Raw genomic sequence first — 25,250 nt, 5'->3', positions numbered from 1 at the left:
CGGCCCCACATATCCTCGCAAAGGCCATGGAGGTCCTACTGCCCTCAATAGGCGATATTCTGAATCTCTCCCTTCAGACAGGAAGAGTCCCTGTCCCTTGGAAGCAAGCAATAGTGAAACCACTGCTAAAGAAACCAAATCTGGATGTAGCCATACTGGAGAATTTTCGTCCAATATCATTGATTCCATTTAATAGCAAGATTTTGGAGAGGCATGTTAATAAAATGTTGCCACAATTCCTGGAAGATCATCTCCTGCTATACTCCACACAGATGTGATTCCTCCCACAGCATAGTACAGAATCAGCCCTGCTAATGGTAACTGAAGAATTAAAGATGACTTTTGATCAGAGGGGATCTGCTGCAATACTTTTGCTGGATCTAAGTGCAGCATTCGATACGGTTGATCATGAACTGCTGGCATACAGACTAAGTCAAATAGGTATTAAAGGCAAAGCATTGCAGTGGCTAAAATCCTTCCTGGAGGAGAGATCCTTTCAAGTCAAGGAGGTTAACTTCCTGTCGGACATTGTTTAATGTTTACATGCAGCCGTTGGCTGATGTAGTACAGGAACATGGTATCTCAGTCACGTCATACGCAGACGACACACAGTTGGTGGTATCATTGGACTCCAGGACCAACGGGGAGTCAGGCCAGCAGGCCCCTTGTCTGGAGCAAGTAGTCAAATGAATAACAGGGTGCTGTCTGCAAATGAACGGGGATAAGACGGAAATTATGGTCCTTGGCAATGTAAGGATTCCTAGGGCCCTAGTAAGCTGGCCTGGCTGCCTGGGGCCTGCATCAACCCCCAGCACAGCCTTCAAGAACCTTGGCTTTTGGTTGGACCATGAGTTGACCATGAGGACCCAAGCACGTAAGGTGGCAGGTACGTGCTTTGGGCTACTAAGAATGCTGCGCAAGGTCCTCATGCTTATCCCTGCACAGTTAAGGAAAATGGTCATACATTCCTTGGTCACCTCACAACTTCATTACGGGAATTCATTCTTCTTGGGCGCGCCCAAATATGTGATCAGGAAGTTACAGGTAGTTCAGAACGCTGTGGTCAAACTCCTGTATCAAATACCAATGAAGGAATCAGTCGCAGCCCATTGCAGAAATTTACCCTGGCTTCTGTCGAGGCCAGAATTACGTTCAAAACACTTTGCCTAACCCACAGAGCTATAAATAACAAAGGGCCCAGCAAGATTAGGAAGTTGGTGTGCTGACATCTTTCAACAAACAGATGTTTGAGGTAAGGCTCTGAGCGCCTGCTAAAAACTTCCAGAATAAAAAGGGCCAGATGTGGTGGGGGAGCCTTTTCCCACTTGGTGCCCAAGTTGTGGAACTCACCCCAGTGAGAGTTGAAATTTATATCCGCAGAGGCAACATTTAGAAAAAAATTGAAAACATGGTTGTTCACCGAGGCCAACTAAGTGCCGGCTCTCTCGCCATCATTGCATCAGTCCACTGCTTAGCGCTGGGAACCCTTTGGGTAGCCATGCGCTCTATAAATCTTCCTAACATTAACATTAACATTACTTTTCGCTCAGTCATTCGTGCTCACTTAGTCAGTCTTAGAGAGATACGCAGAATAAACAGGCTGGGCGTTTGCAATAAGTATTTATTGAACAGTTGTTATTCTGGTGTGCAATAGATGATCTGCAACAACCACTAGTCAGTAGCAGATATATAGGTTTAGAAGCACTATGAAAGTAAACAGATGGTAAAGCTCTACCATTTTGCAGTAATTATGAATATGTACATAAAATACATTATAATAAAGTTGCGTACTCCTACGATGTCTCCCTAACTAGATTTACCTAAGTGTACCTAGCATGTGTATAGGTGTTAAGCCAACAATCTCTCTAGGAAAAAGTCAACCCCATTTCCTGAAGTTAGAGACTGTGGGACCCCGTCTTGGTCTCGAGTTGGACACCCCACGAGGGATGTTTAGACAACTGCGAGCTGAAGTGTCTGAATGCAGGAACTTCAGCATCTCTGGTCAGTGTGTTTTCCGGGAAGTCCTGTTCTCCTCTAACTATTTTAGCAAGATGTGATGTATATATACCGATAGGTCTCCCCAGGGGTCCTACCTTGCTGTATTACTGTGCCGGACGAAGGATGATGTCGGGCATGATCTTTATACATAGATATTATACAGGAGATGGTAGTCCTTACTGTGCTAAAAACACACAAGAAAATGAGGGGTGAGAGGATAAGGATCCCTCTTCGACCTCCCGCTCAGTAACTTAATCAAGTCAAGTCAAGAGATACTTTATTTCGAATTTAGTATATAAATTCATAAAAAGTCACATACATACAGAATTAAAAATCACAGACCAATTAAAAAGAAGTAAAGTTCCATTGATAGTTTAGCAATCCATATCCGCTCTTGATTTCATGGTAGATTTTAAAAAACGGACAATAAAATATATACAGTCCATATGCAATAATTGTAAGAACATTAAAGCAGGTTTAACCTGGGTAAACTTCATTTTCTTCAACATTGGTGTCAGGTAAGTTTTCCTTGGGACGGAATAGAAGTTGCAAAAAAACATAAAATGTGTTAAGTTTTGTGGAGACAGCCCATCACACCCACATACCGGTAACATCTGTCCCCAGTGACTCATTTTAGGTCTAGCCAGTAGGAGATGAAATGTGTTACATCTAAATCTGGTTAATAAAAATTTTTCATGGGTTGTGAGAGTAGACATTAGGTAGGGTTCAGCAGTATGGGTGGTTATTAGGGCGATATGTGATCGGACACTGGGTTTAATAAGCTCAATCTCTTCTCTTCCCTGTATCCTATAATTCAAAAAGAGGGATTTGACCATTTGAATATCCTTTTTGTGGATCTCTTCAGGCTTGGAGAACAAAGAACCCCTTCCTATTAATTCGAATCCCTGTTTGATATAAGAGAACCACGGGATCCGTGCCTTGTTCTCCAAGGCCAGACAATCCCTAAGTATTTCATGGGTCAAGGGTATGTCTTGGTTAAGCCAACATTGTAGCCAAAAGGTCATGGGGCTCATTGCTAACTGGTCGGCTATATAAGGTACTCCAAGTTCTTCGTGGACCACCAAGTTAGAGGTACTTGATGGGACACATAGAAGTCTTTTTAAGAACTTGTTTTCCTCGACCTGTATGGGGTTTATCTCAGCACGTCCCCATAACTCGCTACCATAGGTAGCTATGGCAACGCTTTTTGCTCTATATACATTAAGCATGGCCCCTGTTGGTTTCTTCCCTATTTTGGAGGCAAAGTTAAAGATTGCTGCATTTGCCCGCGCCATCTCCCCCCTTTTTTTATGTATGACGGCATCCCACTTTAATTTGTCATCAGTAACTTAATCACACAAATAGAAGAGGGATGATATCTCTACGTGAAGGTGGATAAGTGTAGGGGAAATACGCCAAATTAATAAAACTGCCCTCGCACACAGCAAGGTGTGTCATGCTTCATCATAGGGCTGCTAACACCCCTCCGCGCAAACCATCGCTGGAGGTGGAGCAATAGGGAGGGGGAAGACAATACAACATACAGTGTAGGATCACAGGTGAGAAAAATGTGCGGAGAAAGTGATATAAAACTGGTATCAGGGAGTCCTTAATCTAATTTTAATGTTAGGCACCCTGTTCAGATATAAAACAAAAAAAATGTGGATGCTGGGTTGGGGAGCTTATAATGAGACGCCAACCCCTCCACTCTGCAAAAGCGTCTTATAGTCCTTACTATGCTGCCAAGAATCCTCATGCATAATGTATGAGATTTTAAACTACGGAAAACCCGCGTTCTGAATGCAGTGTCATATCTAGGTAAAAGGTCAGTCCCCTGTAAACCGTTAGAAGTGTAATGTAGGGAAGAATATAGGTGAAGGGTTATGAAGTTACCTGGGCCTATACTAAGGTACCTATATGGAATATAACAGTTTGTTCATGTCTAATGTGCTTTTATGGTCTAATATATTTTGACTGAATAAAGATAAAGAATGTGAATGTTACTACGCTTCTGTGTGATGTTATTTCTGCCAGGAATTAGTGATTGTGGTAGAGCAGGGTCACATAGTCATCTGGTCTCGCTCTGTGCACTGAAGTGGGTGCCTGCTTGTGCCCCATAGGGACTACTGAGTGCACGCCATGATAGAGAAGCACTCTGGTAGGTCCCTGCTTTTACCCTAGGGGCAAAATAAAGTGTACATCAGAAGGCTGCACTGCAGATGAGAGAAGAGGGCACTATAACCGGACAGGATCGGTACCTTGTTGGGAGTGGACAGCTGCTGGTGCACTTCACACCTGCCAGTGAGGATAGTGAAGTGAACAACATATGTGCATGCAAAAATTGCTGCAGACCTGGGGGAGGTTCTAGTGCCCCACCTACATGCCCATCGCTGCGAGAGTGCCTACGCTACGACTATCAGGTGACCAGCGCACACGAGCAGCTCAGAGCACAGGGGGTGGGGCTGTGCTCAGGCAGTATGTGCCACAGGTGCAGACTCAGCTTCAATACAGCCCTCTGTATACTGTACACCACACACCACATGCCCTGCGGTGCCTTACCTTCATCCCTGAGCAAAGGATCATGTAGTAAACAGGCCCGGTCAGCTAAATGTGTTTAGAGCAGTGTGTTCTGATGTGCATTATTCAATCCGTTGCTGAAGCATTTAGGCCCCAGGTCATAAAACCATCAGCATCGCAACTTGAAACATAATCCACATAAAAGCAGCCTGTTCAGGTGACTTTCCTATGGACCTAAAAAAAACGCATGTCCTCTTTTACTCATTGAAGTCAACAGGCGCATTGCATCTACTGTTAGCTGCCTTTTTTAAAGTGACTGATATGTCGCAGCTCGTGCAAGGTATTTAGTGCAGCTTGTGTGAAGTGATTATTGCATCTCTGGTAATGTGTCTGGCCTGTTGCAGTTCCTAAAAGGCATAATTTAAATAGCAAAGTGTGCAGCATGCTCATTGAGGTGGGGTCTAAAACTCCGCCTACTCAAGGAACTCCGTGGAATCTTGTAAAGTTTTTTGATAACTCCACTGAATTCTGCAGAGTGAAACTCAGTGAGCTCTGCCCAGGCCTAGCAGCAATTAATAATAGTAAAAAAATGGTGGAGAATGTGTGTAATATGTGCTTTTATTACCAATAATCGATCATAATACTTCTATCATGAGGTTAATATCATTTAGAGTACAATTCCTGGACTTCTTGGAAGTCTTAGGATGAGTCTGGGCTCCAGTAGCCGGCTCTGTATCTTTGCTCTTGCCCATGATGCCTATGGGAGATGAGCAACTTTAGAGGCAAGCAAATAAATAAAACCAATGTGGCAAAACTAATGCAACACAATAACATTAAATGTTTTCCAAGCAGACTACATAGACAGCCGTGCAGAAGTAATCTGGAGGTAAGCAAATACTTTGATACAATTAACACCTTAAATCCTAAAAGTAAATGATCAAAGAGAAAAAGAAACGCCAGACGAAGAAGCGAAAAATATAAAAAGGATAGGGCCCTATTGGCCCAACTGTCTCTGTAGTAAATGTCTGAGAGGTACTATGAATATCTATCGCCAATTGGATGTCCAGAGTTCATGAAGAGGAAAAAGTAAATGGATTTTTCTTTAAATAAAACAACAGGGAGATTTTATTCACTGATACCGATGATACAGTGCCTTCAATAGTGGATCCAAGAGCGGGGTCCTGCCCAGCCTCCTCTGGGCTCTGCCGGGCACAGGATGGGCAAGCATTTGGCCCAGCTTTACCCAGGCATGACTCGTGCACATTCCGTGCAGGGGGCTCGGCACAATGTACTTTATAACTCCTATACACCTCAGGTGCTGGAGATTACATGGCCTCCTCCTTCTCCCAAAGAGTACTGGGACTTGCAGTCCCCTATGGGAAAACTAAATTGATTGTTAGTTAAAATACAACTCAATCATAATTAAGGCTTTTTTCGTTACACTTCCAAAAACACTAAACATGATCTGGTTTGCTGCTCCCATTAGGAAAATACACTTTTTTTTAAATGTAATAAGGTATTTCTGATATTAGCCAACGCAAGAGGTATTTGGTTCCAAAATAACTTTTCAATAAAGTAGTTTTGTTAAACAGCATGCATAATCTTCTCTTATCTTACCATTAAATTGTTTCCACAGGATTCCAAACTGCTCAAGTGTATGGTGAAAATGATCACTGCAGGAAATGTGTTGTTATTTAAGAATCCCCTGCAATGGATATCTTCATACTTTCCATTCAGGGAGAGATCTGTTTCTGAATACCCAGAAAAGAGAATTGTGCAAAAATTAATCTTCATTGTAATTGTCTGTACTCCACAGTAGACACTGATGTCTCTTTCACCTGAAAACAGAGGAAACACAAAATAAAAAGCATTTATTGTTCTTCTATCATATTAGTAAGCTAATAAAATGAAATGTGCTAAAGAAAATGTCATCACATTTGTATAGTATGTATATCAATGACTAAAAGAATAGAAACATTTCACTTCAATATACAATAACATGAATTATTGCACACTCCCGTACAAAATATAATGTATACATTCTTGACAGAGATGCAGTTTAAAAGCATACGTTCAGGGGCGTGGCCAAGCAGTGCAACAAGATGTAGTTAACCCTGAGCGTAGTTTGCGTAGTCGCGCTACATTAGACTACGCGAAGCTGTAAAAGTGCTACGCGACCTATGCGTAGCTATGCGAGTGTGCGTAGTTGCTTGGCCTGCCCGTTCGTGATGTGTTTTTCTTGTTCAGGAACCCGTATTGCATGTTCGGGACGCTGTTTGCATGCTCAGGGGAAAGTATCTTGCGAACTTGCCCATGCGGTCGCCTATGGGCGCGACCATCTTGTTTTTCACTTGTCCCGCCCATCCGCGATGCCTCATTTCCTGTTCCGGGTCGTGTATAGCGTGTTCACGATGCACATTTCATGTCCGGGAATGCGTTTTATGTTTTTGCGACACTATTTGCGTGCTCGGGGGGAAATATCGCTCAAACTTACCCACACGGTCGAGATGGGCGTGGCCATCTTGTTTTTCACTCTATGCTATGGTTCTGGGCCTGCTTTTCTATCCTTCCTCTATCTTTGCAATCCTTAGGTTTGTACACTGTTTTCTGATCTTTTTTTTATTTGTTATCTATCCCTCTCTGTCCCTAAGTCTATATTTTGCATTTTATTTCTACTTTTACTGCGTTTTTTTTACTTTTCCACTGTTTTATATTACATCCTTCTTTAAGCTGATACTTCTTCCCCTAACTTTATTTTTTCCTTCTAAATGTTCTTTTCCGCTTCCCACACACCCCAGAACCATGGCTAAGGGTACCACCACTACCAGCTCCAAGGGCAAGGCGCCTGTCCCAAGAGCCGCCTGCCTTGTGGCAGACTGTGCCCTGCAGGGGTGCAGGCCCTGGAGTTTTTCTGCGAGGCGGAGGTGGCCGCCCTTGTTTTTTTGTGCAGCGACATCTCCCCTTGACCTTGGCAGCAGGCGGCAGGCCTGGCTCTGGGTACCCAGGAGCGTCATCGCCGGTGGGTGAAAGTGCGCCGGGCAGTGTTTCGCTGCTCAGGGGTCTGGCGCACCCATAACCAGCTGGCCCACCGGTGGTCAGACATCTTGGACCGGGAGCAGAACCGGCTTGACCAGCTAGGTGTCGAAGTCATGGGGCTTGGTGAGTAGCTAATATACTAGTAGTATAAGTATTGTGTATAATTTTTTTCCGAATAGCAAGAATGCTGCTGCTTACATTGCAGGTAAATTACGTTTCAAAATCTTCTGTGATTGTAGGACACAGGTGCTTGGTGCCACTTATCTTACTTGTTTGCAACTGTGAGCTTGCTTGGGCTGATTATGTAAGAGTTTACTTTAGAGAACTTAAGTTAGGTAATGCTATTGCTAGAGAGACTCTAGTCCTTCCTTTGTCCTCCTGTCACTAAGAAGAGATAGTGGTGGATGGATTGATAGGTTTAGTTTGTATTAGTTGGTAATTTCTTTGGGGTCTGCATGACGCATCATCTGTCACTGAGTGCTGCTTACCCCTGTCCTTAGTAGAACCTTTTGTAGTTTGTTTAGTGAGTGGTAAGGCTTAGCAGTGTCACCAGCAGAACATCTGACGCAACCAACCAACAATTTGGTGTATGCACAAATGTATGCATGTGTCCTCCATCTATGCATTATGGAAATGCAAGCTTAGTGAACAATTGGCCCGTCTGGAATAGGTGGGCTAGCTAAGTAAGGTGGTACTTAGGCATAGTTAGTATTCTGGAATTAGAATGGAACACTGGATTAATGTTCATAAATAATAACTAGACGGTCCGCGAATTCCGCAATACTACTAGTCGATCATATTAGATTGATCAAATGTATTGCAATTGTTTCCAAAAATGTTTTTGGGAGTGTTTTTTAAAAATATTTTAATTGTTTCACACCACCCATCAATGTTTGTCTCTTTCTTTCTAATATCTTTCATGATCAGCACCCAGGGGCAAGGAAGACGGGGTCATCTGAGGGAGCAGCTGATGGCCACCAGGACCGCTCCTCTTCCAAGGGCTCTGCTGCTGGCCCCGGTAAGTCCTCCTGTTGTTAATATTAATAATTATACCTCGTTAACTTTAACTGCACCTTATTTTTTCCAAACTATTATTTCTGTTTCCTAATTCTAGTTTTTACAACATCTTCTTCGATCTAGACTATCTGTTTCTAAATTCTTGTTATCACTGGCTCTAACTGCCTCTGCTATGACTCTCTGTACTACTACTATTAGTCTGTCTGTAGCTAAGCTTGCCCAGTTTGCCACTCTTTATTTGAAAATGTTTTAAATAAAACTCATATTCACCAATAGACCTAGCCACTAACTCCAGTCCTTTGGGTTGTCCTCTTCTAGTCTTCTTAATATTAAGGCTTTTTTACAATTCCCACCAACAAAATGGCTAACCAGATATTTTACTATTTTTGATAGGATAGGACATGCTACTGTTGTATTGATTCTGCACATACACAAAGAACTATGCACAAGATAATACTTAGGACATTGGTGAGGAGGTTGGACCTTCCTCACACCTCAGAACCCACAATCCCCTGACCGACTAGCTATAGTGTCTCATTAGCTCCCCGAACCCCCTGAAGACAGCCAATGATTAGACAACCCAGAACATAACACTCCCGACCTATGAGAGTCCCGGCAGCTATGCACACCCTTTTTCTCACTCACTAGTGTAAGTCCACACCAAATACCACAGAGTCTGTGTAAGTTCAAAAGGTTTATTTTCAAATAACAAGATCTGTACGTTGTTCTATAATGCAGTTTACGAGCCAGCACCAACAGCAAAATGAATTAGATTAAAACAATAAACATTATTGCAAGTCCACAGAAGACAGAAGGGGAAGTGGTGGAAGAACCATCCTCTCCCTGGTAGGAATATAGTTTATATAAATGAAGGTCTGAGCGAATTCTGGGGGACCCCTCACCTTAGAACCTATAAGTACTGGACACCATAAGGCTCTGCAAATCTCTGGTTTGTATAAGGGAATCGTCTATCTGTGAAAATGGTGCACGTTAGTATAATGCATGCATTTCTCAGTTGTGCCAAAAGTGTAGCATGTTATTATGGCTAAGCAATAAGGACTGACAAGAAATCCATAACAAAATGGCTTGTTTTTCGACCTTGTACGCAGCGCTCAGACAGTAGCAGTATGAGCTCATGTGTGGGCTCAAACTTCTCAAAGGCGTCTTACACAACGACAAGCTGTAAGGTAATGTGCGCAAAAATAAAAGGCACGAAGCTAAAAAGGTTGCATCGTGGCTCAGGCTAATTTAGCAAAGACTAGAATGACCCTAGGGACCACCTAACACTACTAGTGTCTACTCTACTGCTCTGGTACCTGATTTGTAGTAGCGATGTATAACGTTTTTTTCAATCTTGCTAGTGAAAAGGAATAAATAGGGGGAGGTGTATATGGCATCTAAAAAATGTGTAATGTTTTTTCTAGCCGTACTACCGACCACCAGTGCTGGGGCCAGCGGCGATGGCGACACGGCCACTTCGGAGGGAGCAGGAGATGCAGCAACTGCAGGAGCTACAGGGGTGAGCCACCTGCAGTGGCGGGCGGTGGTAAGTTATATTTCTTACTTATTGACATTACACTCGCTGCAAGGGTGTAAACTGTACTGTTGAGACTTAGTAAGTAAGAAGTTGTTGGGAACATTACAACGGTTGAAGAAGACACCCTTTACTTAGCATTAGCAATAGCATTAGCGGCGTGAGTTGAGTAACCAATGACCTCTTCTATCTGACTTCAACTCAGCTATGAAAGTTTTATGGAGCAGACTAAATGTCAGGTCAGATGACCCTGATGGATGAGGTGAACGAAAAGGGAAAGAAGGGTGGAATGAGGAAGGACGGGCGAGATGTAATATTTATGACTGGCAGAGAAGGATACGTGGGATGCATGCATAGGTGGCTGATGGGAATCAGATGCATGGGGGGTTGAAGGATTGGTGGAAGGTGAAAGAAAAAGATGCCTGCCTGGGTGGATAGCAAGAATCCTACGGGGTGATTGGGTCAAACTCAAAGCCAAGGCAAGCAAGGAAGGAAGGAGACTTGGGTGGTGGTTTTTATAAAAAAAAGAATAAATGTTTGTTGTTGGTGAAACAAGCTAAGGTTTGTTGAGAGATAAAGAATGATAGACGTTTACTTTGAATGGATGGATGCCTGGATGGTATTCATCATAGATAGCATAGGTGGAAACCGTTGCTGGATGAAAAGTCTTAGTTTGAAGAGAATGTAAAAGAAACCGCAAAGCCGGGGAGAATAGAAGTTGTGTTTTCAGAATACTCCCTTGACTGACAGTACTTTGCAAACACAGCATATATATTGTGTATGTATGTAGTTATCATTATTAAACGCCTTCCTCTGACTCCAAGGCCGACTCCGTACCTATGTTAATTTATTTTCGAAATTTCGACTGTGTCAGCCAGCCTGCCATGGGTGGTCTATTAGCTGGTTAGTTACAACATCAATCAAAACAAAGTACCTCATGTCGTCCCACATATATAAGCAATGATCTTGATTGGATCAGATATCATCTGCCTTTATAGTCAGGGTGAAAGTGACATTGAGCAGTTGCCCTTGATGTAACAGAGTATGGCCAGTGCCACCTGTAATAGAAAAAAAATACGAGCTTCCCCACCTGCAGACAGTAATAAAACTAATGTGAGTCTGCGATCTCTGCATCATGGCACGTGTATGTTTGTCTTGGGCGCAAGCTGACTAAGCTGGCATGCCGGCTACAACAAGGTTACATAATTTAGCTAAACTAGAGAGAACAAGAAGACTGGTGTACTACTGTGTACTCGAGGCCATAGTGGTAGTATAATGCCTGAAACTCCCACAATTGTTAGAGGATGAGGAAGTGGGAGGATAGATACATACCACAAATGTTATGTACTGTGCTTGCTAGTGCTACTGTGCCACTATGTGTTGAATTAATTTTGTGCTACTGTTTTGCTAAGAGTATTGGTTACAATAGTCTTTTTATTTCTTGATATAGCTCCTCCTTCCCAAGCAAAACCAACCAGGAACGAGTTGGCAGCCCTGGCCCAGCGCCGGAAGCTGGGGGCCATCTGCCAAGAGTACCCCTGGCTGGTGGCTCAGGGGGAGGAGGAGGAGGAGGCGGCAGCAGATGCAGCTTCCTCCAATGCCCCGGGCCCCAGCCAGGCCCCGCCTCCAGTGGTATGGCACCAGGGTCAGGCAGCCGCCCGCCGCCGGATTGTAACATCCAGCACTGCTGCCCCCCCCTGGATGCAACTGGAGGTCATTTCACCGCCATATGCTCCTCCGAATGGCACGCCTAGAGGAGCACCTAGAGGAACGGGTCAAGATCCTGGTGGACAAACATCTAAGAGCTTGCAAAATCTAAGAACTATGGTTCCGTTGGATTGCCCCTTTCTTATTCCTTTTTTTGGTGGGTGGGAATTGGGCATTGGCGTTGGGGTTTAATATTATGGACATTGGTTGGACTTTTTCAATTTGGACATTTGTTGGGATTAGGGAGAGGGGTGGGTCAGGTGTTGTGGGATAGTTTATTTTTGTTAGGTGAATAAATTATATTTATACTTAAACATACGATGTTAATGTTTTGTGGGGGGTTACTGTTTTACAAATTTACGTCACATGGTTTCCTTGCTGCTGCAGTGTTTGATATAAATATTCTGTTCATTTTGTAACACACAAACAGATAGATACGGTACCCCTCACTGAGTGATTTGTCCTACTAGTACTGTCAGTCTCTCCTCCTAGTAAATTATACCTCCCCCAAAGTTCTTTTCTAACCTGTGATTGATGATTAAGTTAGGCACAGCGATGGCTGCATGGTGATGATGGTTTGTTTTCCCAAGAGAATGGAGATGCCATGGTTGTGTGGAAGTAGTAGACACTGGTAGTAGCATTTGCAAAAAAATAAAATGAGCCCGTCAATCACCTGAGAGAGACTGTGGGTGGAGTAGTAGAACGAAGTAAAGTACAGTACACAAGAAGACTGCCAAACAAACAATAATATTGCAAATGCTAAGGTAAATTGAAATATAATGGTGGTGGGGACAGCCTAGTACAACAAGTTACAAACTGTAGTTGTGTCGAGTCACTCAAAACAATCGTAACCTTTACTGCTGTGTAGGAGGATGTTGATGATGAATCCAATCTATGCCGGCAATTAGTTATGATGTAGTAGGTCCCTATGGAAAAAAAATTGACTTGCACATAGACTGAGCATGGGTAGGCAAACAGAAGAAGATCCCGGCCCTGCCTTGAAATTGAATTAGTGTTGCTTTCACCACATCTGCCCCAGCAAGCGTGTGATCATTTGTTGGTGTACATTTTATTTAGTCACACCTCAATATACATCACACAGCCCGGGGGAAGAGGGTTAGGGTTTGATGAATGGAGGGGAAGGGGGGTTTGGGGAAAGGTTTGACAAAGAAAAACAGTACGCATGGACACAACAAAAGCAAAACACAATCTTGGCAGACGACCATCATATCCATAAATCTGTTGAGGGAGAAAAAGGAAATGCATGATGAAGATAAATTGATGGTTAATGATAAGTAGTACTTACTAACTACTACTAGACAATTATACAGTACAGGGCAGCAGTATATTGATATGCAATTTGCCTTGCCTGTCTGCCTTCAGAGACACCCAAATTACATTTTGTACCGGGCTTACTTTTAAAGATAGCAAAGAAAATTAAAAAATAGTTGTAGGGATCAATTAGCAAACAAACAACAACAACACACAGTCATAATGATTGAAGAGAAAAAACAAATCAAATTAATTAAAAGACGATGAATGATACTAAAGTTACTGTATTATCCTGGTCAAATTGTGGAGTTGCATCTCGGCATTCCTCTTGGTACTCCCTTCCATGGACGCTCCGTCCATCAATCTTGGGTGCCACTGCCTGCCTGGCGGATGTGGATTGGTAAGGTAAGTGTGAGTTGTTTTTCCCATTATAGCACAGGGTAAAGGCCAGCCTGTATGTGTAGATGGAAAAACAAAAAGGATATTGAAAAATCAATTAATAAAAAAAATGCATCAATTACGATGGAGTGCAACAAGAGAAGAGAACACTTTCAAACTGAGGTGGCTTGGATACATCATGTCTACTCTATTTACAGCATTAAGCTACAACAACAGGACAGAGCAGGCCCACGACACCGGGCCATGACCCAACCTCCATTTAGCTTACATTTTGACAGAGCCAGACAAAGCACATATACAGCAACCTAGCATTTTCAAAATTAAATGACTAAATCAATGCACCGCTGTCAGTCATACCACTACACTCGACTCCACAACTACATGGACATGTAGTAGGTCTGCTGTGGTTCTTGTTGACTTGTGTTTACCTTTTATGCCACTTCATGAAACACAGTTATTCCATCAATCATCTCCGATCCTAAGTACTGACTGACTGCGAAGAGTATAGTATGTGGTCATCATGATCATGGTGTCCAAATTAGTCTGTAGTGTACCAAGTCTAGAGCCCATATTCAAATATCCAATTGATTGTCCTGCAGTAGAAGTACAATTTTGTTATTAAACAACAAGTCTGTTTCCAGCATTAACCTGAAACAGGACACATATACTGCAAGATAACATTTTCCAAAGTAAGTAACTAAATCAATACACGGCTGTCAGTCAAACCTCCACTACTACGCTCGTGACTACTCCACTCCACCACTACACAGGTATGTTGGTCTGCTGTGGTTACTGACTTATTTACCTTTTATGCCACTTGATTTGAAACACCCCGAGTTATTCCATAAATCATCTCCGATGCAACTGACTGACTGACTGCAAAGATAGTATGTTCATCATCATGGTGTTGTACGTGTTGTCCAACTCCAACTCAGTCTGTAGTGTACCAAGTAAGAGTAAGTCCATATTTCATATTAGAAAATGCAACGGATATTGGCCTGCAGTAGTAGGAGTACAATTTGGTTATTAAACAACAAGAAGGGAAACATTGACTGTCACTTGAGTCACTTTTAGTTGGTAGATTAATTACTAGTACAGTTCGACTTCATGCACAACATCATCAACACAAAAAGCAGCAATCACTCAGAGTCAGCATCCAATGCATGCCATCATTATCTCTCTTGCTCTTCTCTTTGGCTGTCAGATGCCTAGTTCTGACAGGTGTGTGTTTCTTTACTGAGGCAGTGGCCTCATTATTACTCCACATTCATTTTGAGTGTTAGTCGCAGTTTTCTCATTCATCTGTGGCCCATTGTCGCATTTGAAGTTGGTTCACATGGTCAGCGCTGTGATGGGCCACGGCCTGGGTAGCTGTCATTGGTCAATTGAGTTTGCAAAAATGTGACATGTCAGCAAGTTTCTTCGAAGAGTCTTGTCTTTCTCTGCCAAGTACCTTCTGTTCTGACACTGATGAGCTTTGGATGGCGGACGAAGCTGTAGCCTTAGTGATGAGTTTACTTTTGCATGCCTGCCGACTGGCGAAAGCCTTCTGACAGTGAAGAGTTTTGTATGCCTGCAGAGGGTGTAGCCTTCTGACAGTAATGAGTTTCGGCTCAGAATTAAAAGGAGGATAGCTATAGTGATGTTCCACTTCTTCTGAAGGGATTGTTAGAGGCAACATTTCTTGTACTATTCTCCATCCAATGTCTGGCTTGAGGGAAATGTATTTAGGGCAAGTCAGGAAGATGGAGCAGGACTCTGAGGAGTGGACAGTTAAATGCACAGAGGTGCAACTCCAATATGGAAATAAAAAGAGAAGACGGTAGGGTAGTGATGCATTTGTTGTGATTCGAACCAGAAAGACAGAGACACACACAAATAAAGGAAGGCAGAAAGTAACAATTTGAAAGCCTAGTTGTCAGGGAAGAGGAGCTCGTCCTCAAACTCTTGAGGAAATATGAATTTTATGACCAGTTATGTCCCCTATCTTAGACCCCAACGGCTCCATGTACATGCTACAAGTACATGTATGTTCCCTCCAGTTCCAGCTATGAAGACGCAAATACATGTGCGTCCAACGTCAACATGTCCTCTTTCAGATCCACCATGAATGGGTCGGATATTCCGTTCCTAAGTATGATTGGCCACCGACTTTATATGGTTCACTTTCCACGTTTTACAGTTCAGGCGAGTAGGCCCTGAATTCTGCCATCAAGCCTTTTCCTGCCCTCTGCCTCTGAAAGCTCCAGTCTGAGCTTGCATCTGTATCCATGAACTTTGTCCTACTCCCTGCGCGGCTAACGGTGCCTGACTCGGCCTGTTGCCTGCCAAAAACTGTATTTCACCTTCAAGTTATCTGCTCCGCTCCTCATCCAATGCATTTCTGTCTAGCAGTTTAGGTAAACATCCTTCCAGCTACCGAGCAAAGGGCCCGGCCTCACTGTCTTCATGCAAGTAATTCATAGCCCCTGTTACCATGGAAGATTCCTGCCCCCTCGCATCTCATGTAGACACTTAGACGCTTGTACACGCACTAACAGTCAGTATAGAATAGATTTTGTCCGAGAGACCTTTCCTTTTGGATAATATAGTTCCTTAAACAAAGATATTAGATATGATTTGGGATTAGGTTGACCTGACCCCCCAGACTTCTGTCTCCTTACGTAGGGCTAAATGTCACGTTCCCTTCACCCCCTAGTTACACGTCAATCACACGTCATGCGGCTGCGCGCGCATCTTTGCCAAGTATTTCTGCTGACATTGCAGGATTCTCTTATGGATCCACCCACCTGTGACATCATGTTTAATGACGTTTCTAGTATACGCCTACTATTACGCCTCTTTTCATTACGTATGTGTATTCTTATCTGTATTATCAGCTGTTACGCCTCCTGCATCTGTCTTAATGTAATGCTTTTCATATATATCATTACTTGTCAATAATGTATTGCCTATCCCTTCCTGAACCTTCGTGGTGATGGAATACGATTGCCTGGTTCGAACCATAATTCCTTTGTAAGGAATAAAGCCTTTCAGAACCTCTAATACCACGGATTCTGCCTCTTATTTTTACTGAGTTATTCTTACTAGACTTTACCGCATAAAAAATAGTACAGGTAATTTAAATATTTACCACACTCTGGTGCTTCGACCAGAAGTATGTCATCTAACACACTACTTCCGTCACCTAAGTCGCTCTCCTCTTCCTGCTGTGATTCAGGTATTTTGTACTCTGGTGGTATAGAGTGCTGATTCATTTTGATCATGGTTAACCTCTCCACACTTTTGGGCGAGAGACTGGTCCTTTTCACAATTACAATGGCGCCAGCAGCACTGAAAACACGCTCAGAAGAGACACTTGCAACAGGGGAAGCCAGATACTTTATCACCAGCCTGCTGAGCACTGTCCATTGGCTTCTTTTCCCATACCAATACTCCAATGGGTTTTGATCCATGAAAAGCTCTGTTGTGTCATCCAGATAGGCCTGGACCATCCGCTCAATGCTCAGGGGAGCTCCGATTTGCTTGGCCCCTTTTGCCTTTGCATCAGCACTGGACTTACCATATCCATGCCGTAGAAACCAATCAGTTGCCGATTGTACTGTGGCTGATGATCCTGTTCTTGCTGTTGTTGTTGATGTTATTGGTAGTGTTGGTGACTGCTGGGAGGCAAGCGCACTGCCCTCAGGCTCTGAAGTAGAACTTGACTCTGGATGCCCTGTAGTACTTGTTCTGGCCTGGGGTCGCTGGCCTCTAATTACCAGCCGTTCGTTTTCGAAGTCAGTGGCTTCCTCAGATATCAAATTTTTGTATTTGGCAACATCCATTTCTGAAAAAGGAATTACTGCCTTACTGTTCTGAAATACTTTGTACCGTGTATCAAAAAGTGTTGCAGTAATGTAATGTTGATGTGACACAATGCTATTTTGAATCCTTGTATTTTCAGATAAGCGAACGGCTAAGGAGTTCGCCAAGTAATATGCGTCTTGTTTGTCATCCACACCTACATACGTTTCAGGCACCTCCTTCAGCTATTGCTCTAGCATATGCAACAATGGGATAGCTTGTCCCATAGTACAGTCCTCCCTGCTGACTTCACATGTGAAGACCTCAAAAGGAAGTAGCATCTCTGTCAGGCATTTAACGAGGTCCCATTGGCCCATCTCAATGGTCATGCCTCTCACAGTAGGATCCCCTAATCTTTGCATACATAAGTATTGAGTGGTATGTACTGCTCAAGCATGTAATAAGTTGAGTTCCAACATGTTGGCACCTCCTGGATGAGGGCTTAGACTGGCATTTTATGCTCACGTTGAATGACCCTCGGCTGCTTTCGGGCTTTAAAAGAATGGCTGAAATGTGTGCATATTCTTCTGCAGGTGGCCAGTAAGTTGCTGACTTTGTATTCATTTTTCAGAAAGTCTTGAACAACAATGTTAATGCAGTGCGCCAAACACGGCACCCTGAAATAGCCACCATCTTTCATGGCCCTAACTACATTCCTGCCATTGTCCGTGTCAACATAACCAATGTTAAGCCCTCTTGGGCGCAGCCACTCAAAGACATTGCTGTTAAACTCATCCAAAATGTTTACAGCAGTATGAGATTTCTCCGTGGCAAGCATGGCTACAGTTGCATGTTTGCGAGTGGCATAAAAAAATCTCAGCAGTGTCAACACCAGCAGATATCTTTTCTCTAACCCCCACAAAAGAGATCAAGTGAGCATTGATGCACATGTAATCAGTGGCTTGGCAACTGGTCCACATGTCTGTTGTCAGGTGGATACTCTGAACAGCACTCCGCTTCAAGGCTTTTCCAAGCAATTCCAGCACGTCGTTATGTAGTGCTGGAACAGCAACTCTGGCAAAATAGTAGCGGCAGGGAACATGCCATTTTGGGCAGATGGCTGTCACAAATTCCAGAAAACCCATCCCTTCAACGAAAGAAAAAGGGAGAAGGTCCAGTGCTAACATTTTAGCCAGCTTCGCATTGTCCAAACGTGCTATCGGGTGGTTGCATTCGTACTGCCCCTCCTCCCTAGTAAACATGCTGATAATGGTAGGCTGCATGATTTTCCTTTCTGTTAGGCTCAACACACTTTTTTTCATTTCGGTACTCCTTGGTGTCTCAGGTTGACTCTTACTCTTGTGCCACTGAGATGTTGCTGAGGATGTGGGCGGTACCACTGCACTGCTGGGGACAGGGCTACTTTGTGTACCAATACCAGAGAGAATGTCTCCCTCTTCTTTCTCTTCCACCGTGATTGTATCTTCTACTCGTTTATCCCCACCAACAGCAATGGTTGCAGTTTTTATGCGGCGAAGGTGGTCCTCCCAGTTGATTACATGGTGTTTTTTCAGATGGGTTATTTGGCCTCCAGTACCATAGTTTGTACCAAGCTTACCGCGATTAACAGAGGTATTACAAATGGAGCATATAGCAATGTTCTTCTCCTTTTCGCTAACCTTAAAGAAGTCCCAACCTGGGGAGCTTAACTTTTTTCTCCTGCTGGAGGTGCCACTTCCAATGCCGGATGAACTGGAGGGTGTGCGTTGAATTTGACTCTGTGCAGTACCACTACCTACTTCTACTGAGGTGGTGGTTGTTCTGGATTTGGTCGCTGCCGGGCCTTTGCTAATGTAAATATGGAAACTGTAGGTGATGTTGGTGTTCCCACCTGTGTTGGTGTTATCCATGCCACATCCCTCACAGCAATTATTAATGTGGTAATGTCGGTCTCCACTGGGGCGGGAGTAATGTCCATGATGACTGGCTCATCATCATCCTGCTGTTCTACATCGACCTCCATAAGTGTAAGGCTTTCTGGAACCTTCCTTTTCCCTAGCCTGGTCTTGGGACGTGTCTCCCTCTCAGACTCAGTTTGTGGCTCCTAAGTGGCATCTAGATCATCAGATGGGGTGCTTCGCGAAGAACTCAATGGACTAACCCTCATTTTCCTTGCTGGGGATGTGGAAGACAATGGATCTTCTGAATGAGTGGCTTCCTCTTGTTCCTCTGCATGAGGCTCGATTTCCTGAACAGCCCCTACTTCGGGAGGAACAACTACTATTGTTGACGGTAGTTGCGGCTGTTGTTGTTGCGGTGTTTCCTCCTGCGTTGATTGGGTACAACTTTGAGATAGCGATAAGTTTATCTCAGGCTCAGCATCACTGGTTTCCACCATTAGGCTGGCTACCTCTTCCACACTCATGTGCTTGGGCCTGAGTTGGTGGGTTGGGCCCACTGATGCGGAGGTGCTGCCCCCAGCTTGCCCCCCAGACACCGCTGCTGCAGGCATCATTTTTGGTTTCCCAAAATAGGTTTTGGGCGGCACACCAGACTTAAGTGTCACTTTATTCTTCTGTTCCTTCTTCTCAATAGCAACTTTCTTGGTACTGGAGGACCTGGTACCTACTTTCTTTGGGGGCATCTTCTTCAGATGTCAGCAGAACTCAGTTGCTCAAGTTGAAGAGATGTCTGGTCAGGTCACACGTCACATCGTGTACAGCAGCAGGACATCTGTCTGGCAGTACAACAGGCGATGATGCACCTAAAAGCAAAAAGCCAGAACAACATCAGTCAAACTTGGAATTTGTTGTGCTTAAATTACTACTAGTACAATCAAACAAATACAATATATAACTTAGTATGCGGTGGTCACAATTATTACATTTTAATAACTTGGTTAACAACAACAATGTAGCCATTTATGAGACTTTGACAACATGGGCTTTCGTGGTGTAATGTGTACACCCAGGAAGAATAAGAATAGCAAAGAACAAAAACAAAAATACAAATGTAGTGGAACCTGTTTGGCCTTATTTGTGCATCACGCGGGATGGATGCAGCATCAGGGAGCTGTAGCTGGCAATGGGGATGGAAGCAGTAAGCCAAGAGGAACAATGGAAAGACATGCAGGCCTATGTGGCAAAAACAGCACACTACTAACTACCACCACAAAATGGCCCCCAGCCACATGGTCACTCACAGGCACAAGGCACGGAAAACAATGAACTCAAGCAGGCCTATATGGCCAGACAAAGGATGCCTGATAAACAACACAGCTTTAATGCAAAAATGAAAATTCAGATGGCTAAAAAGGTTGGAAAGTTACACAACAACCACAACAACAACACATACACATGCAACAAAGGAATATATTTAACACACACCCAAAAAGTGAAATACACCCCAAAAACACATTTTGCAATTCAATCCAATGCCATCCATGCCCTAAATGATGTTTAAATACAACAGACACCACAGAAACAGTTGTTTCATGCACCCATGAGTACCTCTGGGCCTACTGGCTGAAAAGGCCTAACACACACCAAAAAAGTGAACCCCCCCAAAAACCACATTTTGCAATTCAATCCAATGCCATCCATGCCCTAAATTATGTTTAAATGCAACAGACAACACAGAAACAGTTGTTTCATGCACCCATGATGAGTACCTGTGGCCCTCTGGGCCTACTGGCAGACTAGGCCACAAGCTTGGAGGCCTATGGCAAAAGCACAGAGGCTGGTCCCACAAAATGGCCACCACCACATGGCCAGGCCACCCATAACAACAAGAAAAGGAAGACAAGACAGACAATGCAGGCCTAAGGCAAAAGCACAATGCCTGGCTTCACAAAATGCCGCAACCCACATGGCCAGGTCACCCACAATAACAAGAAAGGGAAGACAAAGACAGGACCAGGACGTTGGAGACTCTGGGGAACTTTCTTCCTCTTTAAAAAAATTGTAAAAAAAGAAAAATGACTCCTTGCTCAAAAAACTACAACCAAATGGCAACTTGAGGAGTTTTTTTAGCAAAATTACCAAAATCATAATTTTCAAGAAGGTTTTATGCTGCTAGAGAGATATTCTTCACCAGATTGCAGATGCTGCATGTTCGGCATCGTGATCTTCATGAAAAGTCGTTACCGCACGCGCAACAATGCATATTGAGCGCACAAAGAAGAAAAAAAGTGTAAGTCCGTGTTGCCACAACTTCGCGAGCTGAACTCCCAGGTTTAGCTACTGGCTGACAAGGCCTATTTATTTAACACACACCAAAAAACTGAAATACCACCCCAAAAAACACATTTTGCAATTCAATCCAATGCCATCCATGCCCTAAATGATGTTTAAATTCAACAGACAACACAGAAACAGTTGTTTTATGTACCCATGATGAGTACCTCTGGGCCTACTGGCATACTAGGCCACAATCTTGGAAGCCTATGGCAAAAGCACACTTCCTTGCTCCACAAAATAGCCACCACCCACATGGCCAGGCCACCCACAATAACAAGAAAGTGAAGACAGACAATGCAGGCCTATGGCAAAAGCCCACTACCTGGATGGCACCACAAAATGGCCACTAGTCACCCACAACAAAAAGAAATGGAAGACAGACAATTCAAGCCTATGGCAAAAGCACACTGCCTGCCTTCACAAAATGGCCACAACCCACATGGCTAGGCCACAACATCAAGAAGCATAAGCCAAGGGGAACAAAGGAAAGACATGCAGGCCTATATAGAAAAAGAAGCACACTACTAAACTACCACCACAAAAGGCCCCCAGCCACATGGTCACTCACAGTCACAACAGGCCATGAAAAACAATGAACTCAAGCAGGCCTATATATGGCCAGACAAAGGAGGCCTGCTCAACAACACAGCGTTAATACAAAAATGCAAAAACGAAAATCCACAGGGCTAAGAAAAAGGTTGGAAAGTTACACAACAAGCACACACACATATCCAACAAAGGTATTTATTTATTAACACACACCCAAAAAGTGAAATACACCCCAAAAACCACATTTAGCAATTCAATCCAATACCATCCATGCCCTAAATGATGTTTAAAATCATCAGACACCACAGAGACAGTTGTTTCATGCCCCCATGATTACCTCTGGGCCTACTGGCTGAAAATACAATCAAAGAAAAACAACTAGGCCCCTACTGAAACTATAGGCCACCCACAACAATACATTTTAAAAACGATGACAATTCCCAAAAAATGTAGATACAAACAATGCCCCAATCAAACAACCAAGTACACCAATTCTCCAACTTGTAAAATCTCAAATCCAAAAGCCCTCAAATCCAATCCAATGATATGATGCAGCAGACAGACACAAAAAGTGATCCTTCCAGCTCCAAATCCAAATGAAAGTGAACAGCACATGGACAAAGCACTGGGAGGAGCCTGCTGGACAGGGACAGGAAGTTGGAGAATCAAGGGCACTTCCTTCCTCTTGAAAACAAAAGTAAAAAAAGAAAAAGGACTCCTTGCACGAAAAACTACAGCCAAAATCACAATCTGAGGAGTTTTTTTGAGCAAAATGATCATTTTCGAGAAGGTTTTATGATGCTCGAGAGATATTCTTTGCCGGATTGCAATTTCTGCGTGTTCAGGATCGCAATCTTACCAACACTGCCGCCGGGAGAGAGATGGCGCGTCAAAATGACGTGTTCACGTTTGCACACTCTCGCGGGATCATGCGGCCAGATGCCAAATCCCGTGGCGCACGCCAACGGATAGGAAATCTCGTCAGCGAATGCAGAATCCCTGTAAGTCGATACCGAGTGCGCGAGAACGCATATTGAGCACGCGAAGAAGAAAAACAACTACGCTATGTTGCAGATTGTGTAGTGTTCGGTAACTATGCGATCTACGTGAACCGCGAAGTGGCTGAAATTACGCAAACTCCGTGAGCGGAGTGTAGTTCGCCACCCAGGGTTAATGTGTCAGAGCCCCCCAAGTCTTACCTTCCGCTTGAGGGGTGATCCTGCAGAGGCGACAGGAACCTCCACCCCCGTTTCCCACCTCCCCCTAACAGGGGGCGAGAACTGACTAGGACAAGGGGGTACCAGGGGTAGCAGTCAGATAGGAGCGAGTCAGAAGGCACCTTTGACACCGAGCTGTGGGGGGGAAAGAAGGGGACCCGATTACTGTACTGTAATTCCACCTTTCTACCACTCTGTGTCGTACCAGCCCATTGACCGTGGGATTACCTTGCGCGATGTCGCGGGGCAACCTCCAATGAAAGTCTCCAGTTCCCAGTCCCAGAACTGCTAGTGGGTCCCCGGACTGATGAACGAGAAGCACTGCAGTCAGAGTGAACCAAAATCAAATAAGACAAAACCAGCGCTCCTGCGCAAATAATAAGTAGGCCCCCCCATGTAGGCATCCCACACACTCCTGTGTGTTGTTGCTAGGAGAGGGAAAGGAACTCCCCCAAAGACCCACAAGCTTCCTAACGCCTGCACGGGTTCAAATCCGGCCAGTTAGGGATGCAAATCAAAATCATCAAACCAGTGCTCCTGCGCAAATAATAAAGAAGAGAAACTGTGAGGTACTCAACCCACCGCCACACGCCGGTGTGCGGTGGCCGGAGACATGTACAAGGAGTTGCGAGCGCACCACAGATGTGAAGCGGCAGGGACAGTCGTCCCAATGGCCTCTATGTGCTTCTGCGGGAACCAACAGTACCTGTGCGGGCAGGAGTTCAAGGCAGCGCCTCCTCGTCTGTGGCTTGTCGGAGTGGTCTGGAGCGGCGTCTCTCCTTCTGCGGCGTTGGCGAGAATCCAAAACGCTGGTCAGCCAGAGTTCCCGGCTGTTAAGCGCGTCCGCCCGGAAGTGAGTCTTTCCGCCTTCCGCTTCCGTCTCTGATGAGCTAGACTGCTAACCCGTTTCTCCTCGGTTAGCGGTACGGCTCGCGGAATCATGACATAATGGTAGTACACTAGGTAAGCTGCACAGCCAGAGTGTACATCTCGGCATGCTGCTTGGTGAATAGCATCAATTTCCTGCCACCAATACAATTGTGGCTATGGATGAGTACCTCTGGCACTCTGTGAAATTAGTGTGATCCCAATATGAGGACTGGCGGCCAGGCCGCAGAGTGGAGGAAGGCCTCCCATGTGGCAGCTCATGTGAAGGTCCACCGGAGTAGCACAGATGAGGGTACATGGGCGTCGGAAGTATGAATTTTTTGTTGGATTTATCCCCCCCAGATTTTTGAATGGAGGGAACATGGGGGACAAATGTCAGGGACTTGAGGGACAGAAAAACTCCTGCACACTTTGCTGTTGACAGGGCCATTGGACCGTTAAAACACTACATATGAAGCCCCTGAATTTGACAGTCTACCTTGCCTTCAGTCAGGGTCGGATTTATTCGCTGTTGCCCAAAGACAAATTCCTGAGGCTAGATGTAGGCTATTGTTTTTCAGGATAGGGGCAGGCTCCCCACCCCAACTGTTGGCCGGCCATTGTCATTCTCCATAGAATGACAATGATCAGCCGGAGCAGGCACAGCATGTGGTGGGTCTCCTTCTATGCTGGGCTAAGGGCACCGCAGGGAGGCAGGGAGGGATCTGTCCCAGCTCCTGAGTAGGAGACTTCACACCCTCCTGGCAAAGGGAAGTCCTGGGGACTATAGGAGTTCTTTGATCAGGTGATGCATTTTTGTATGAAACTCACCTCAAATACAGAAATACAATGGAAAGTAAACCTACTCCTTACCTGTTTTCTGCAGATTTGACACTTAATGTAAGTGCATTGGCAACAGATGCCCTGAGCAATGTGGTTGCTTTGCTTTAGGTCTACAGCAGTCTTGCCTTTCAATTACTTTAGTGCAACAAGAGGTCCTCAAGAAAGCATTTCAGATTTATCAAACAGATAACATTTTGATCATGTACTCCTTTTTGGGAAAAAAGCGCTTTCAAACCAAACAAGTGAAACTGCAAGTGTTCATGGCATGCA

At 44.3% G+C, this 25,250-nt stretch overlaps 1 protein-coding gene across 1 annotated transcript in view; it reads right to left on the bottom strand.

The window, feature by feature from the left end:
* ZPLD1 (zona pellucida like domain containing 1) overlaps positions 1-25,250 on the bottom strand; it is a 2,463,358-nt gene that overhangs the window by 2,433,232 nt on the left and 4,876 nt on the right. The window contains exon 2 of the mRNA XM_085623784.1: positions 6,133-6,353. Within this exon, the coding sequence (XP_085479910.1) occupies positions 6,133-6,353 (221 nt within the window). The remainder of the gene's footprint in view (positions 1-6,132; positions 6,354-25,250) is intronic.

Source organism: Triturus cristatus, chromosome 8, assembly GCF_964204655.1.
Source record: "Triturus cristatus chromosome 8, aTriCri1.1, whole genome shotgun sequence".
In the NCBI taxonomy this organism is placed as follows: domain Eukaryota; kingdom Metazoa; phylum Chordata; class Amphibia; order Caudata; family Salamandridae; genus Triturus; species Triturus cristatus.
Note: the sequence above shows the minus strand (reverse complement) of the source record. Positions and strands in the feature narration are given on the sequence as shown.